The sequence below is a fragment of the Mus pahari genome, chromosome 2 (assembly GCF_900095145.1).
Source record: "Mus pahari chromosome 2, PAHARI_EIJ_v1.1, whole genome shotgun sequence".
NCBI classification, from domain to species: Eukaryota; Metazoa; Chordata; class Mammalia; order Rodentia; family Muridae; genus Mus; species Mus pahari.
In genome coordinates this window covers 128,913,323-128,930,695 of record NC_034591.1, presented here as the reverse complement: position 1 = coordinate 128,930,695, position 17,373 = coordinate 128,913,323, and the positions used below count along the sequence as shown (strand labels likewise).

General features: G+C 48.4%; 1 protein-coding gene across 1 annotated transcript in view; it reads left to right on the top strand.

The window, feature by feature from the left end:
* Positions 1-288: 288 nt before the first annotated feature.
* Lhfpl4 (LHFPL tetraspan subfamily member 4) overlaps positions 289-17,373 on the top strand; it is a 28,091-nt gene continuing 11,006 nt past the window's right edge. The window contains exons 1-2 of the mRNA XM_021190529.2: positions 289-458; positions 1,377-1,862. Of these exons, the coding sequence (XP_021046188.1) occupies positions 1,457-1,862 (406 nt within the window). The 5' untranslated portion in view covers positions 289-458; positions 1,377-1,456. The remainder of the gene's footprint in view (positions 459-1,376; positions 1,863-17,373) is intronic.

The window sequence follows — 17,373 nt, the reverse complement described above, 5'->3', positions numbered from 1 at the left end:
ATCAAATAATCTTCATTTCGTCCCTTCCCCCATTTCCACGGGCTTTGTGGGGAGCTGGAACCCCACAACTCAGGCTGACGGAAGGGAGTCACAGGAGTCAGGAGGCCTGAAGCCCGGGCTGGGGCAGAGGCTGTGTCTCTGGCTGAGGGACTTCAGGGTCACCGTGCCTGACTGTACCTCTCTGACTGTCAGGACCTGGAGGGCCCCTTTCCCTCCCCCGCCCCCCACCTTCCATTCCTCTCAGTTTTTTTACGCCCGCGCGGGAACGCGCCCCGGCCGCGCCGCGCCAGTGCCCGGGAGCGCGCGCCTCGGCGCGGGAGCGCGTCCCGGGGAGAGCCGGAGCAAGATGGAGGCCGCGCAGAGGACGCCGCCTGGGCCAAGGCAACCGCTGGCTGGAGCATCGAGCCCGGGAGCTTGAGCCCTGCTGGTCCCGGATCAGCCGTCCCGACTCGGCCCAGGTTGGTCTTCCCGTATCCCTTCTCGGCGGCCGCAGCCTCCGCGCGCGTCCGGCCTGGGCGCGGGGCAGCCCCCCCCCCCAAGCTCTGGCCCTACCCGGGCCCAGCCGCTCCCCCGCGCCCGGCACGGCCCCTGCCCACTGCCCGCCCCTCCAGGCCCAGACTGCCCACTGGCCTCGATCGCCTGTTCCCTTGGCCTGGGAAGCCACTCTCCTCGGCTCTGGCCCGCCAATCCTACACTACCACCACCCCCCNCCCCCCGCCAGCGGACATTCAGCCCCGGCTTCTAAGGAGCATCCCCCCCGCCCCCCAATCCCCGCCACAAGTGCAGACCCTGCAGTGTCAGCCCCTGATTCTACGCTAGCCTCATCCTGATTCCAACACTTAGCCTTGGGTACCAGCTCCAGTCTCCTGCCTGGCCCTACTGTAACCTTCCTCGTGCCCTCAGTACCAGCCCCTGACAACCTCTTCACTTCCTTATAGAGAAGTGTCTATCCGCTTTCAGATCCCCTTTAGACACCCAGTCCCAGACCCGCTACCCCTAATAACAGCTCCAATATGCCCTTCCCAGTTCCCTCTATTCGGTGCCTGTTAATGCTCCAGTATTGATCTCCATCTTTCATTACATCTCCCCACGTCCCCTTCCTTCTTAATCCAGCACCAGTTCCCAAGCCCCCTCTTGAACTCCCCCACGGGCACTTTCTGGCACCCCTACTTCCAGCTCCCATATCCTCATCCCAGCCCCCCAACTTTCCCATGACTCCTTCTCAGGCCCCCCAATAGGAGGCCTTCAAGTCGCCGCCCCAACACTGTCATGACCCCCTCCTAGCTCCCCAGTCAGCCCCTAGGTCCCCAGCTCCGCCTCAGGCCCCGCCCTTGCGAGTTCCTAGACTCAGGGCTGCTTCTCGCGTGCGTCCCCAGCTCCCGCCTCGCGGCCGGTGGTCAGTTCTGGGCCGGCGGCCCCCTGTCAGCCGCTGCCGCCGGCCCCGCCCCCGGGCACCATGCTGCCCTCGCAGGAAGCCTCCAAGCTCTACCATGAGCACTACATGCGGAACTCGCGGGCCATCGGCGTGCTGTGGGCCATCTTCACCATCTGCTTCGCCATCATCAACGTGGTGGTCTTCATCCAGCCCTACTGGGTAGGCGACAGCGTGAGCACTCCCAAGCCTGGCTACTTCGGCCTCTTCCACTACTGCGTGGGCAGCGGGCTAGCGGGCCGCGAGCTCACCTGCCGGGGCTCTTTCACCGACTTCAGCACCATCCCGTCCAGCGCCTTCAAGGCGGCCGCCTTCTTCGTGTTGCTTTCCATGGTGCTGATTCTCGGCTGCATCACCTGCTTCGCTCTTTTCTTCTTCTGCAACACCGCTACTGTCTACAAGATCTGCGCCTGGATGCAGCTCCTGGCAGGTAGGGGAGGAGTGGGCGCAGGACCCTTAGCAAAGACGCTAGAAATGGGAGCTCTTTCTTGGAAGAGTCAGGGCTGGATTCCTCTTCTCTGTGTTGAGACACTTCAGGCCAGCTCTCAGCAGCTACTGGGGAGAACACTCCACAACAGAGAGCCACCTTAGGGCAGGGGACAATCTTTAGAATTGGTAATTGGATCCATCATGTTGAAAGCTCAGGTCCTCTGATGGATTAGCACTATGTTCGTGTTTCGGGGGTCTTTATTGGCGGCCTTTGAAGAAGACAATTTTTTTCCTGAGTGAGGGCTTACTATAAGTATGATCAATTTCTGTTATTTTGGGGGCGTTGATACAGAAATTGGTGACTCGAGAGACTTGTCTTGGACCCTGAACTCACTGACATTGTTGGCTTTTTTGAGGTTTGGTTTCTCATCTGTAAGATGATGCAGAGGAGAAATCCTGCCCTGAGATTTGGGAGGCTATCTGTGGTGTTGGTACTGAGAAGATGTGTGTGGAAAGCTTGCAACACAAGCCTCTGAAGAGAAGGTTTCCATCCTTTTCAATGTACCCCTGACCCTGATTCAGGAAGGGTTCTATGCCACAGTCAACGGTGATGAGTCCTTTGAAATCTCTGAACTGTTTGGCTGGGATAGTCACCTTCCCCTGAGGCTCAGGGAAAGACCTTTTGGGAATGAGAAATGCTGAGACAATTTCCCCTGATCCATTAGAGTCCTGTGTCCCCACCCACTCTTCGATCGCAGTCACATTTTGAAAACTCAGCAACCTGGATATTTGCCTAATTGCAGGAAGGGAAAAGAGAGTTGGACCGGACAAAGTGGAGCCTAGGGACTGCAGGGTGGGGAAGAAGATGCATAGAGGCTAGGGGAAAGTTTGAAGCCTTCCAGGGATGGGAAGGAAACGAGAAGGCTTGGTAATGGTGCATTAGAGATGCTTCTTTGCAGTAAGCACTTCAGATCGTTCAACAAGTGTTCAGCCTTCCAAAAGGGGCCCCCAAAGGAAAGGTGATAGATGACAGCTTGCAAGCAACCCCACTGCAGGATGTATTGTAGGGACTTGGCTCTGCAGTGCGGTATGTGTGCACTTGAACCTTTCCATTGGAGAGAAATCTCCATCTTTTCAAGGAAGAGTGTTTGAGTTTTTCAAAAGGACTGGAAGTCACTCAAGGTCAAGTGCTAAGAATGCAGTAGTGATCAAATTAAGACTTGTCACTTGGGCTGAAAGCCAGGTGTGAGGTCAAGGCCATAAAGCTGGTTTACTTCCCCAAGTGGACTCTTACAAATGTAGGGAGGAATGTCTGTCCTACTGGGGGATGTCCAAGGTCTGAAGGTGGCTGATTGGAAGAAGGTAGTGTGTATTCAGATATGGACGTTCTTTTATTTTTAAAGATTTCTTTTTATTTTTAGTTATGTGTATATGTAGGGTAGTGGTGGTAATAAGGTACATTCAAAGGCAGTTGAGTGTAGAGGCCAGAAGAGGGCATTGGATCCCATGGAGCTGAAGTTACAGGTAGTTGCTAGCTCTCTGATATGAGTACTGGGAACTGTGTTCTGGTCCTCTGTAAGAGCAGATAGCATTCTTAAACATGGAGCGGTCTCTCCAACCCTCAGATGTGGACCTGTCTTAATGGGACACTTTAAGAACCATTGAAAAGAACAGAGAAAGAGAAATGAAGGGAGTGTGGATATTGTTCCATGTTTTCCAGTGGTGTGCAGAGGTGATAGTATGGGTTTCCACTGTATTCTCCCCTGAAGTCAAGCTGGAAGGATATATGCTCATCTAGAAAACCAACTCATCAACTCTAATCTGGATTGTGTGGATAGGGCGCTGACCTCTTGGCCCTCCGTCCCTCTGTAATCCGTGTGAGATCCCATCCTGGGATTTGATGGACAGTCCAACTGTGCGATCACTGAAATTTAATAATCTTAGTGATCAGTACCTTCAAACTTCATCCTCGTTTCTCCTGTTCCAGAGAGGCAACTGCCACAGACCCGTGAAAGACTTACTCAAAGTCACACCACTAGTGCGGGAGTAAATTCAGTCTATGGGCAGGTTTTGTTGTTGGTTGGTTGGTTTTAGCCTCCTGGTCCAAAACCTTTTCCTTTTCCTAAGGACTGGGGAGGCAGCTGGCAGAGTTAAGAACCTGCGTGCATTTTCCTCAGAGATTTCTGAGTTTTCTAGATAAGTGACTGATACACATTGCTTAATAAAGTGGCGTTAGGAAACAGGCCAGCTTTGGACAGCTTATGGGTCACAAATGCCTTGACTTACAGTCTTTTTACTTCTTCATGACATTCACTCAGATCTCTCTCTCTCTCTCTCTCTCTCTCTCTCTCTCTCTCTCTCTCTCTCTCTCTCTGTGTGTGTGTGTGTGTGTGTGTGTGTGTGTGTCGATGCTGTGGTGCATGCACGGAAGTCAGAGGACGACCTGCAGGAGTTGGTTCTCTTTCCCCATCTCATGGGACCTCAGTTGGGATTTGTGTTTTAAGGTCTGGTGGCAAGTGCTTTTATCCATTGAGTCATCTTGCCCACCTCCTTCCTGGTCTTAAATAAGCCTTTTCAGTTTTAATCCTGATTTTCTCGTCTGAGGCTGAGGGACTGTCAGTTGGTTGAGAGTGTATCTTTCAGCCTGTAGGACTCCTGCAAACAACTTTGTCTGAGACCATTATGCTCAGAAAGTGAGCCATCACCTAAAGTGACAGCACAGGATCAAAGCCTTGTTTGTCATATAGGAATTAGAGCGCTTGTCACTTGATTCTTGTTCCTTTGGATTCCCTCCCTCCAAGCATTTTGAAGAACACCTTCTCTTTGGGAAACTACAGATCTCTCTCTCTCTCTCTCTCTCTCTCTCTCTCTCTCTCTCTCTCTCTCTCCCTCCCTCCCATCCCTCTCCCTGAAACAGGGCCTTACTACTTAGCCCAGGCTGTCCTGGAACTCACTATGTTGACCAGGCTGGCCTCAACACAGACACTCCCAAGTGCTTGGCTAAAAGGTGTGAGCCATCATGCCTGGCTATGTTTTGGTTTTTCTTACCTACTCTGTGGCCACCCTGTGCATAATGCTACAATGCTGGGTGTCTTAGTTACTGTTCTATTGCTGGGAGAGACACCATGGTCAATGCAACTCTTATAAAAGAAAGCATTGGTTGGAGAGATGGCTCAGCGGTTAAGAGCACTGACTGCTCTTCCACAGGTCCTGAGTTCAAATCCCAGTAACCACATAGTGGCTCACAACCATCCGTAATGAGATCTGACAGCCTCTTCTGGTGTGTCTGAAGACAGCTACAGTGTACTTAGATATAATAAATAAGTAAATCTTTAAAAAAATAAAAGAAAGCATTTAATTTGGGGCTTGTTGACAGTTTCAGGAATTAGTCCATTATCATCATGGTGGGGAGCATGGTGGCACACATGGCAGGCATGATGCTGAAGAACTAGTTGAATACTACATCCTGATCTGTAGGCAGAAAGAGAGAGACAGGCATCGACCTTTGAAAACTCAAAACCCACACCTTTCAATCCTTCTAATCCTTTGAAATAGTATCACTCCTTGGACTAAGCATTCAAATATATGAGCCTATGGGGGCCATTCTATTCACATCACCATACTGGGGTACACAGGCCAGCCCTGACTGTCAATGTTGCATGAAAACCCAAACTTCCTCTTGGATTAGTTTAACTAAGGTTGAGCCCAAATTTGAATTCTTCACATCTCTCCCTGCCTCTTCTGTCTGTGATTACTGATCTGTAGTCTGTTGTGTGTCTGATCTGTCTGTCCTTGTTGTCTATGTTTGTCTTGTGTCTCTGTGCTTGAATCTGTGCCTGTGTTTGTGTATGTCCCTCACAGAGGGCTTTGCTTTTTATTTACTAAATAGCATAAAAATAGGGTATGGGGGAAAATGAGAAATTCTTTCCAGAAATCTTAACAGTGTTTTAGAAGAGAAAAGCCCAGCTTCTTGAGAACAACACTAAATACCGAAAACGGATGTGATCAACCTGTGGTTACACGTGGCTTCCTGCACTTGTGAGATATTTATTGTATAAATGTCAACCTGTTGACTGCATTCAGCAAATGATTACCACGACACATACATATGTGTGCAATACATACATACATACATAATACAATACTCTGGGTCAGCAGCATGTAAGAGTACACAACTTAAGATTAAAGCTATGTATTATTTTAGATTGTTTGTTATAATGTCTGGTTGCATGGGAACTCCAAGATATAATAAGATTGGTTACATTGTTCTTTAAAGGCAGTTTAACCATAAACCAGAGCACACAGTAGGACAGCAGGTTAAGTACATAGTCTTAAATAATCTCAAGGCATATTATTGGCTCAGCTGCAAGGTCCCAATAAAGTTCTGCCCCTTTATGGTCCGGGGACATTTATGGTCCATCCGACCCCAAGAATCCTAAGCCTCTGACAGCAGCCCCTGCTCTTGGGAAGCTGAGTTTCTACTTGGGTCTTGATGTTGTCAGCAGCTCTGGAGTGACAGGCAACAGAAACTCAGCTCAGTCCATCATAAATAAAATAAATGAGCAGAATTGGGTTTATTGCCATGTATGATTTGAAAGTCAGGAGTTTCTGACTTCAGGTGGCTGCAGATGCGCAGGTGACATCTGAGGGACCCTCCTCTATCCCTTGGTCCCCGTGCCGGCTCATTTTAAAACCCACTACTTCTTCTTTTTCATTTTCAATTTTATTTATTTTTATTTTATGTGCATTGGTGTTTTGCCTGCATGTGTGTCTGTGTGAGGGAGTCAGATCCCCTGGATACAGACAGTTGGGAGCTGTCATGTGGGTGATGGAAATTGAACCCAGGTCCCCTGGAGGTACAGCTAATGCTCTTAACCATTGAGCCATCTCTCCAGCCCCTCATCCACTGCCTCGTAAAGGTAAAAAATAAACTTACCAGCGGCTCCAACTTCACATAGCTCAAGCTTAGCAATGACTGTGGAAAATGAATGCCAGCAGCCAAGTGTGGTGGCACACATCTTTAATCCCAGCATTGGGGAGAGAGATAAAGGCAATAGGATCTCTGAGTTTGAGGCTATCAGATCTACACAGTGAGTTCTAGGGCAGCCAGGGCTACAAAGAGAAACCCTGTCTCAAAACACACACACACACACACACACACACACACACACACACACACACACACATACAAGAATGATGGCAGTAAAAGTTCCAGGGCTGAATTCTGTCAGCCTGACTTCTGCCAGGTAGCTGCCTCCTAATGAATCATGGTGACTTTGTCCAAGACCCAAATGTACCCATCCCTGCCACATGGCTCAATAGTGAGAAAGGTGGGTCCCCACAGAGACTGTAAAAGAAGGAGGAAGATGACCACAGACAGGTGTCCCCAACCCCTGGGGACTCTGATGTGTGCTGAATTGCAAATGTTGTGGATACACAGTCAAGGCTGGTTGTGGCTTAGCTGGGAATCAAGACTGGAGGTGGGTAGTGTTGGCAAGTGCAGACTGTACACGAGTTCAGTGTGAACACAGGGGGTCCTGGATGGACAGGTGTATCTGACTTGTGTGTTGTATCTCTATTGGAGCAACAGATTTGAGATGGACGGATGAGTGCCGCAGAGTGCCGGGCAGGGGAGTTTGGACTTTAATGACTGAGCAGTTAGAAGTTACTGTGACTGTTACAACAACTCAAAAAACAAAAACAAAAAACAAAACAAAACAAAAAAACAAAAACCTACTAGCTTTGAGTGGTGGCCCAGGACTGTGATCCCAGAACAGGGTCAGCTTTATTTATATAGTGACTTAGACACCAATGCGGGCTACGTGAGATCCTGTCTCAAAAAGAAAAAAATGTCAGCATATTCTAAGATGTTACTGAGCACTAGACTGTGTGCTAAAAAGTCATCTGTCCCAGGCCATAGATGTGCTGGTTCGCAGAACCATTATTGTGACTCAGTCTCCTACCTGAAGTCTGAGGACAACTTTGTGGAGTTGATTCTCCTATCCCTACAAGCCTTCTGGAGAAGGAACTCAGCTCACCAGGTTTTGAGGCTAGTGACTTCCCCCAGCCATCTTGTCTGCTGGTTTCTATGCCAGATGTCTTCACACTGTTGCCCTACCTTTCCGTTACAATGACCTGTCCAATCTCACACGTCTGGGACAGAGGGGAAGCTGAGTCTCAGTGTGAGTACTACCGAGTCCAGAACCTTCTGCTGCTCAGCTGGAACAAGAGAAAGGAATTCACAGTCGATGGGTGAGAGACATAAGAGTCAGAAATGGGGCTGAGGAAACCCACAGGAAACAGAGAGGGGACCCAAGCTTCAGCCTGGCTGAGGGCTGTGGGAGGAGCTAGTGTGTGGCGGGACATGCCAGCACAGGAGAGACCTCAGGCAAGAGGATGGTGACTTGGAGGGCAGTTTGGGATACACAGTGAGACCCTATGTAAACAAAGCAAAAGAGGTGGGAATCTATCTTCATCGCTGCCTGTCTACCATGAATGAGACCTCGGGTTTGATCCCCAGTGCCTCAGATATAATGGGATAGAGGAATGAGCCAATACTTCCCAGCTGTGTGGTCTCAGACAAGTGGGTTTGCCTCTCTAATTCTGCTTCCTCGTCTGCAAAATAGTATTGTACCTGCTTCCAAGGATGATAGGAAAGAATGGAGCAGTGGTTTTTAAGGTGATGCCTGTGTGCGGTCGGCCCTTGAGACGGTCTGAGGGAAGCCATTTGTGAAGACTTCGCTGCTGAGTTTGAACTCATTGCGATGGCCACCAGCCTTGAGCAGTTGTCAGCTGTCAGCAGAAGGGGAAGCTATTGGCTTGCCTGGCTCTGCTACGAATGAAGGAAGATGCCCAGAGAGAAGGGACAGCTGAATGGCCACACAGTGGGAACCTAGGCTTCTCTGTCCCCAGAAGGAAGATGAGCCTGGCCCTGGTTCAGCCAGTCGTGTGTGAGTGTATGCACATGCCAGGCTTCACCTGGTGTGCAGAGGCTGGCAGGGGAGGCGGAAGCTGAGTGCCAGCTAGTGCCATGCAGAGGGGAGCAGCTTCAAGCTGTGGCTATCACCTGGGTCACAGGCTCTGGGATCAGAGGTCACAGGAGCGGCCATAACAGGAACTCAAGACACGCACTTGTGTCCCTTTCTACGTCCTCGGACTTTGGTTCAGGTTGCCTTTGGGAGTGAATGACTTAATTATTTAGATAGGCTCTTGATAGGCAGCTCCAGTTATATTTTAGCTTGCGGTGATCCTCCTGCCTCAGTCTCTCTTAGAGGTAGGATTACAGGCCCACATTATCACATCTGGATAGGTTTCAGATTTTATTCATATAATAAAATTTAGAAGTTTTGTTACATTGAACACGTATTGAATATACAAAATTTAGCACTCTTTGGTTACATTGCTAGAACATTAGCATATGAGGACTCCCTCCCTCCCTCTCTCCCCACCTCTCTCGCTTTCTTTCTCTTCCTTTCTTTTTCCTTACTTCCTCATGCTTCTCTCCCTCCCTCTCACACTGACCCTTCACTGGAGGACTCCTCTGTACCTCACTGTGCTGGGCTCTGGGAATGCTGGGTAACAGACCTTGCTCAGCATCTTAGAGCTCAAAAGGCAAAAGGGGTCTCCTCCCATGGCACATACATGAAGTGACTGTGTCACAGAGGTGCTCTAGGGTGCACAGCTAAGGACAGACGCACATGCAAGCAGAATACTCATTCAGGTAACATACTAAAATAAAATAGGTGGGTTTTTTTTCGTTTTAGAAAAGTTGAGTGGGTATTCACCTCTCCTGGTGTCCTTCACTTACGTGACCAGTGCCTTAGGTGCTTGCAGCCAGAGCTTGAGCTGAGGTTGTTGCTATGTCTCCCTAACATGGGGGCGTTATTCTTTAAGAGGCCCTTAAGTACTTAAACTGCTCTGGGATTAAAGTAGTTGATAATGATGAAGCACAAGGAATAGGAAGTAAGGGGGAAGATGAAAGCAAGAAGCTTTCAGAAAAACCCAGCCCTGCTCGCCGCACCCCCAGCCCTGCTCACTGCACCCCCAGCCCTGCTCACTGCACCCCCAGNCCTGCTCACTGCACCCCCAGCCCTGCTCACTGCACCCCCAGCCCTGCTCACTGCACCCCCAGCCCTGCTCACTGCACCCCCAGCCCAGATCTGATTGCTTCTCCCGTGCCTAAGTGACACAATGGGAGTCTTGGGCCAGAAGGCTCCACACGGCATACAGTAGGTGCCTAGTAAGTGCCCATTGCTTTGTTGTTGCTTTGGTTTTAGTGCTTTTTATTTTTGAGATAGCATCTTACTATATAGGCCAGCTGGAATGAACCTTGTGGCAATCTTCCTGTCTTAGACTTTCAAGTACTGGGAGTGTAGGCACGAGCCACCATGTCCCCCACAAGTGTCCTGTTGAATGGATAGGTGAAAGATGACGTCTAAGTCCCGACTCACTCTACCACCCAGCTCCTTTGGAGGGAGCAGATGCCTGGTGCTGAATTCTGGTTGTCACAGTGATTGTGAGTCCGTAGGGATTTTCCCATCATTTCTGAGTTTCCTTTCATATACAATGAGCAGACTTATGGTGTCTGGGTTGGCTTTGTACTGCAGAAGCGGATGCCACATGGGTAATTGGTAAGGAACAAGTTTATTTATTTATTTTGGTTTGTTCAGACAGACTTTGGCTATGTAGCCCAGACTGGCCTCAAACTCATGGGCATCCTCCTGTGTCTACCTCCTGAGTTCTAAGATCATGGACATGCTATATTTGTATGTCTTTGTTGTTCGTTCGTTTGTTTGTTTATGACAATCTCAGGTAGCCCAGGCTGGCCTCAAATTCATTGTCTAGCTGAGGGTAGCTTTGAACTCCTGCTTTCCCTTTTTTTTTTTCCTCTTCAAGCACTGGAACTCCAGGTGTGTGCTACCTTGCCTGGATAACATGATTTTCCCCTTTTTGTTTTCCTGGTGATCATGGCTGTTCTCATGAAGCCATTTTTAAAAGCATGTATGTGTTATGGTGTTAGGGATTGATCCAGAACCTCACACATGCTGGGCAAACATACTCTGCTACTGAGCCGTGTGCCCAGCTGGTTAATGAATGGTTCTCGAGGCTGCACAGTGCACAGCTGAGGAGCTGGTGAGCAAAGGGCCTGCGCGCTGCTCAGTCACATGCAGAAGGCGTTACAGGACTGGGGGCAGAGGGGACTGACTTGTGTGGGGATCTGACACTTCTGAAAGGTTCCCCCGCCCCTTTCGACATTGCCATTCAGTGTTATAATCCACGATGCCGGGAGACATGTTTGACCTGTAACAAATAGGTCACCCCTCTTTGAAGTCATTGGAAGGGTGTGGTGGGCACAGGTGTGTGCACTGACTTAGGATATGCTCGTTATTGTGACTAGCTGTGGTGTGACCCACGGTCGAATCCTTTTGCCACCGAAGCTCTGTTCGAGAGAGGGAGGGGAAGTGAAAGGCGGGGGAGGGTTGGAGGAGGAGCTTTCCAATAACCTTCCGAGTGTCCAGTCTTGGAGCGTAGGTCCTACTTACAGGCCGTGGCAATCACTTTCGGGAGTAAGAGTGAGCAGGGCCTGGCATGGGCTCCCGAAGCTCAGGTGGCTGTCAGAAGGCTTCCTAGGGGGTAGGGAACAACGGAGAAACAACCTGAAAGTGACTGTCCAGGCAACGGCAGGGAGAGGAGCCCGTTTGGGAGACCACTGGGTTTGTGGACTGAGGCTAAGGCAGAGGCAAAGCTTTCTCTGTGGGTAGCCAAGAAACTGAAGTAGCATTCACAGAGGAGCCTGTGTTTCTGGCAGAGAAGGATGAGCTCCTCCCAGGGAAATGTTGAGTTTGGGGGCCCTGGGAGATGCGTAAGGGGGAGAATCCAATAATGGCTGCATGTTTGGGTCTGGAGTCAAAGAGAAAGGTCTGGAGTCAAAGCTGAAGATCTGAGGTAACATCACATGAATGTTAGTGTGAACAGAGTTGCCCAGGGACAAGGTGAGGAAGGCGAAGGGACAGGGTAAGGAAGAAGAGGGAACATCTCAGGGCATCAGCCATCACAGAACAGGCAGCAGAGAAGCCAGAGAAGATGGCTGAGAGCAATTTGAACAACAGAGACCACGAAGCAAGTGGGAAGCTGGGGAAGGAGCATGGGGGACTCTGTGTGAGAGGAAGCGCCAGCATCCCCTGGGATGTGCTGAGAGCAGCTGGGAATTCTCCGTGTCAGCGTTAGTGATTGGACCCTGAGCCGGGCGGAATCCTGGCAAGTCCTCCTCCACTGTGGATCTTCGATCCTGAATGCTTGCACGCCATGGAATTGACCTTCAAAACAAAGATGAAGGCTGGGCATGGTGGTACTTGCCTATTATCCTTGCATCATGACTTCAAAACAAGGAGAAGTAAGGGATAAGCTGAGGGGGTCTCTTTGTGGTGGACCTGTCTTAGAAGGAGTTGTGTGTGTGTGTGTGTGTGTGTGTGTGTGTGCGCGCGCGCGCGTGTGCACATAGGTGATAGGTGTCATCCCTCAGGAGCTATCCATCTTTTTGTTTGTTTGTTTTTAAAGATCAGATATCTCATTGGGACCAGGGAGGGCTCTCCAGTTAGTCTAGGCTAGCTCACCAGAGAACCCAGGAAGCTCCCTTTCTCCCTTTCCCCAACACTGGGATTCCAAATACATCGCTGCCAGGCTCTTTAAAAGTTCATTTTTTTGTTCTTTTACTTTTAAAAACATAAATAACAAGGGCACAAAGAGGAAAGGGTGGCACACAGAGTAGGTGTGAGTCTTGCAGCATCAGCAAGCATGCTGGGTGCCAGTGGCCTAAGTGTGCCAATTAAGACCATCATCAGAATGGGTGAAAAAAAACTGACTCACCTGTGCGCCGTCTACCAAGGACCCACTTCAGCTGTAAAGAAACAGGAATTAACAGTAAATAAAGGGAGACAGGCTTGGTCTTAGGTATCTGCAGTCGCGGCAGTTGGGAGGTAGAGGCGGTAGGGTTAGGAGTTCAGGGTCTCCTTGGCTACATCGTGAGTTTAAGGTCAGACTATGCTACATGAGACCTTGTTTTGAAACACATGGACAATGACCAAAAGAAAAGAAGTCCAGCTGCCAGAAAATCCCTCAGAACACGACCGACTCAGCAAGAGCATCGATCACTTGATCCAATAGCTGGCTGGAGGCTAGTGTGTCCGCCAGCCACAGGGAATGCATTTTTCTCAAGCTCATGTGAAACTTTGGCCATGGCAGTCCACATTCTGGACCCAAAGCCACACAATTGTTACAGTTACAAAGCTAGAAACCACACTGTGTCTGCATTCAGAACAAAACTGACTTAAGCCAGAAGCAACAGAGAGAGAGATGGAAGGGTTGATAACATGTGGATATCAGAGAAATCTTTAATTTTTTTTTTAAAAGATGGGGTCTTACTGTAGAGCCCAAGCTAGCCTCCTAGAACTTGCCAAATAGACCAGGCTGGCCTGAGAACACACAGACATGGCCAAATAGACCAGGCTGGCCCGAGAACACACAGACATGCCCATTTCTATCAAGCAACATGTAGATCAATAAACGACCGTCAAACAAATCTCAGGAGTTTTAAAATATTTGTAAGTCCATGAAAACACACCAGGATCTGTGAGCAGAAGAGCTAATAGGGAAAGTTGTAGCATTGACTGTATGTTCTAGAGAAGAAACAAAGGCTCAAACCTAGGGGCTTACGCTTGGTAAACAACTCCACCACTGAGCTACGTGCCTAGTGTAACATGTTGTTAGTGGTGGTGGTTTGCTTGTTTTATGGTTTTTCAAGACAGGGTTTCTATGTGTAGCCCAAGCTGTCCTGGAACTCATTCTGTAGTCCAGGCTGGTCTCAAACTCAGAGATTCACCTGCCTCTGCCTCGCCAGTGCTAGGATTAAAGGCATGTGCCATTACCGCCCAGCTTAAAAAAATTTTTCCTTTCTTAAAACTGGTCATTCAAGCCTCCAAATCAATAAACTAGAAATAGAAAAGTAAATTGAATTAGTAACATTCTAGGGCACGGAAGTGCTGTCATTCATATAATAAGTTCCTTTGTAATAGACGTGTCCACACCTGTGTTGTAAGGATGGCTATGCAGTCAGTCCACTGTATGTATTTTTTCCCTGTACATGTACAGGGAGAACTATGTACAAAAGTGGGGAGGAGGACAGGGGGTAGGAGAGGAAAAAAAATTCCAGCTTCTCTTGCAGCTAGATGTGGCTAGAAAACAGATGTAAATGGATTTAGTGGTAAGCACGCTCAAGAGAGCGAATACCATATTGTTGTTGGTTACCACTCAGCCTACCTTGTAGCTCGAGAAGTAGATACCGCCATTCTTAGGACCATAAAACAGAGTTTCAGAGAGGCAAAGGGACTTCCCCAATAACACACTGTTGAAAGTTTGTTAATAAACAAAAATGGCCAGGTGATGGTGGCACGCGCCTTTAATCCTGGAGCTTGGGAGGTGGATGCAGGTGAATCTCTGTGAGTTTGAGGCCAGCTTGTTCTAGGACAGCCAGGGACACACACACACACAACAACAACAACAACAACAACAACAACAACAACAACAAAAACCTCTTAGTCTTGAAATCCAATAAACAAAACCAAAAATGATTAAAAATTAAAAGGAATATTATTACATCTGCTAGAACTAGGTTTGTGTGCAATTTGAAGACCTTAAATAAGTATGGTTTAGTAGTCTAAGATTTAGTTTCTCTTTAAGAATTTTTTAAAATTTAGGGGTGGTGAGATGGCTCAAGGGGTAAGAGCACCCGACTGCTCTTCCAAAGGTACAGAGTTCAAATCCCAGCAACCACATGGTGGCTCACAACCATCCTTAACGAGACCTGACTCCCTCTTCTGGGGTGTCTGAGGACAGCTACAGTGTACTTACATATAATAAATAAATAAATCTTTTTTTTTTTTTAAAGAATTTTTAAAAATTTAATTTAAAAAATTTTAAATTAAATTTTCTGAAGATTTAATTTTATTCGTGTGTGTGTGTGTGTGTGTGTGCGCGCGTGTGTGTGTGTGTGTGTGTGTGTGTGTGTGTATGGTGCCTACAGAGACTAGAAGACAACATCTGATCCATGAAGCTGGAGTAGTAATTAATAGAAGGTTCTAAGTGCCCAGTGTGGGCGCTAAGAACCAAACTCTCTCCAGCCCCGATTCTAGACTCTTAGGTTAAAACAAATGTCCAAGAATCAGAAGCTCAGAACAGCTGCTGAAGTTACTAGTGACGTTCAGCTTCCCACTCCAGCGCTCCCAACATGTGACCCTTCTTTTCATTGCTAAAACTGATTGCAAGATTCCTTGACCTTACATTTGTATTCTGTGCATCAGGATGGATAGAGACATACATGAAGGAAAAGGAAACAGAAAGTATAGACAAGGGACTGGAGAGATGGCCCAGTGGTTAAGAGCACTGGCTGCTCTCGCCAAGGATCCGGGTTCAGTTCCCAGCACCTACGTGGCAGTTCACATCCAGTTCCAGGAAATCTGATAGCCTCTTCTAACTTCCGTGGGTACCAGGCACACAAGCAGTGCATAGATGTACAGGCAGACAAAACACACATATACATTAAATGAATTAATTAAACAACCTGAAGGAGTCTGTTCCAAGATAAGAATGAAGTACCTGTCTGGGATTGAATGCAGGGTTTGCCTGTCCCCAGTCTCAATAAGAGACTCTGTCCCTCTGAGCCTCAGTTTCCTCATCTGTAAGTGATGTTTTTGCCGACCTCATAGATTATGAAAAATATTTATTTTTTATTTATTTAAAAATATTTATTTATTATTGTGCATACCACCATGATGTGTATGTGTGGGCACACACGTCTCAGACTGCACGTGCAGGTCAGGGGACAACTTTGTGGAGTCAGTTTTCTCTTCCATCTGGGAATCACAGTCAGGTCACCAGGTTTGTGTGACAAGCACCTTTACCTGCAGAATCATCTTGCAGAGCCTTATTTTTTTTTTTATAGGATTAAATGAGACAGTGAAACAATGTGGGAGCTTAGCACTCTGGTCTATAGTTAAATGCTCAATGCTATTTATCTTTGGACAGAAGGTCTTGCAATGCAGTCAAGGCTACCCTCATTCTCATGTCTTTCCCTCATTGTCCCTAGGGCTGAGATAATACATGTGGGTCATCATACCCATCTTCAGTGTTATTGAAGTGTAAAGACAAATTATTGTTATTATTATTATTGCAGTACTGAATTTAGGGCTTTATGCAAGCACTTTGCCACTACTACACAACAATGGAGTTACCCTCCAGTATGATATTATCAATCTAAATTTGTCATAATGCCTCCTGGCTGCCTGCATCCCAGGGTACCAGTAGATTCTAGGGTAAATGACTGGTCTATTCCAGGATCCTTGCCTCTACACCAGTGGTTTTTAGTAAGCAATCCTCATTCTCAGGGGATTCTGGTCAAATGTTTTGAGGGATTTTTTTTTTTTTAAAACAACAGTACCTATTTGCTCCTATGATCTTGTGGGTGGAGGCCAGGGATGAAGCTGAGCATTCAACAGTGGACAGGGCAGCCTCTGCCATAAAGTCTACAGGCTGAAGGTTGTGAGTCCTTGCCACGTGCTCGCCCTGCATCTGAGTATCAGACTCAGGAGTCGCTGATGTTTCAGCCAACATCTGATTTCTAAAAGAGGCTCACAGTCCACAGACCTCAGTGAGCTCATCCCGCAGGTGAGCGCCGAAGCCTGTCTTGTCTGTGGTGCGCCATCCCCTATACTTGAGAAGCTTAGGTAAGGCTGACTTCTTCTGCCCCTCTCTCCCTCCAGACCTAAGGAAACCCATCTCAGCCTGGCTTCTCTCGAGTGGTTTGATCTCTGTTTCTCTCCCATTTCTAGAGAAGCCCCTAAGGCCTCAAGCCCCTAAGCCGTCATCTGGAGCTCTTCAGAGCCAAGGAGGTAGGGAGGTTGTCTCAGCCTTCTCCAGCTGCCCCTGATGCTCTGGCCTCTGTTCCCAGTCTGTTTCCTTTGAGACAGCACTTCACACACATGACAGCCAGTGGGTGACTTGATTTTACGCCTCCTTTCATGCTGAAGATAGACACCATGCCTGCCTGTGTCTGTGACACACCGCTCCTGTGGGCCCAGTATGGGGTCAAGGATCCCAGAAATTTTTTTGTGAGATGTTCAAGGGTAGAGGCAGAGGCAGAGGCAGAGGCAGAGGCAGAGGCAGAGGCAGAGGCAGAGGCAGAGGCAGAGGCAGAGGCAGAGGCAGAGGGAGAACATACAGGATGGGGGGATAGATACAGAGATGGAAGAAAAAAAGAAGGAATAGAGGGGTCAGATGTTAACTAAAAGGAAGAAAGGAAGGTTGAAGCTCAGGCTTAAGCACAGTGAGGGAGGGACAGGGGAGAGAGGGAAGGAAAAGATGGAAACAAGGGCAAAGAAAAAGAGGGAAAGAGAGACCAGTGGAGAGAAATGAGGTGTGTGTGTGTGTGTGTGTGTGTGTGTGTGTGTGTGTGTGTGTGT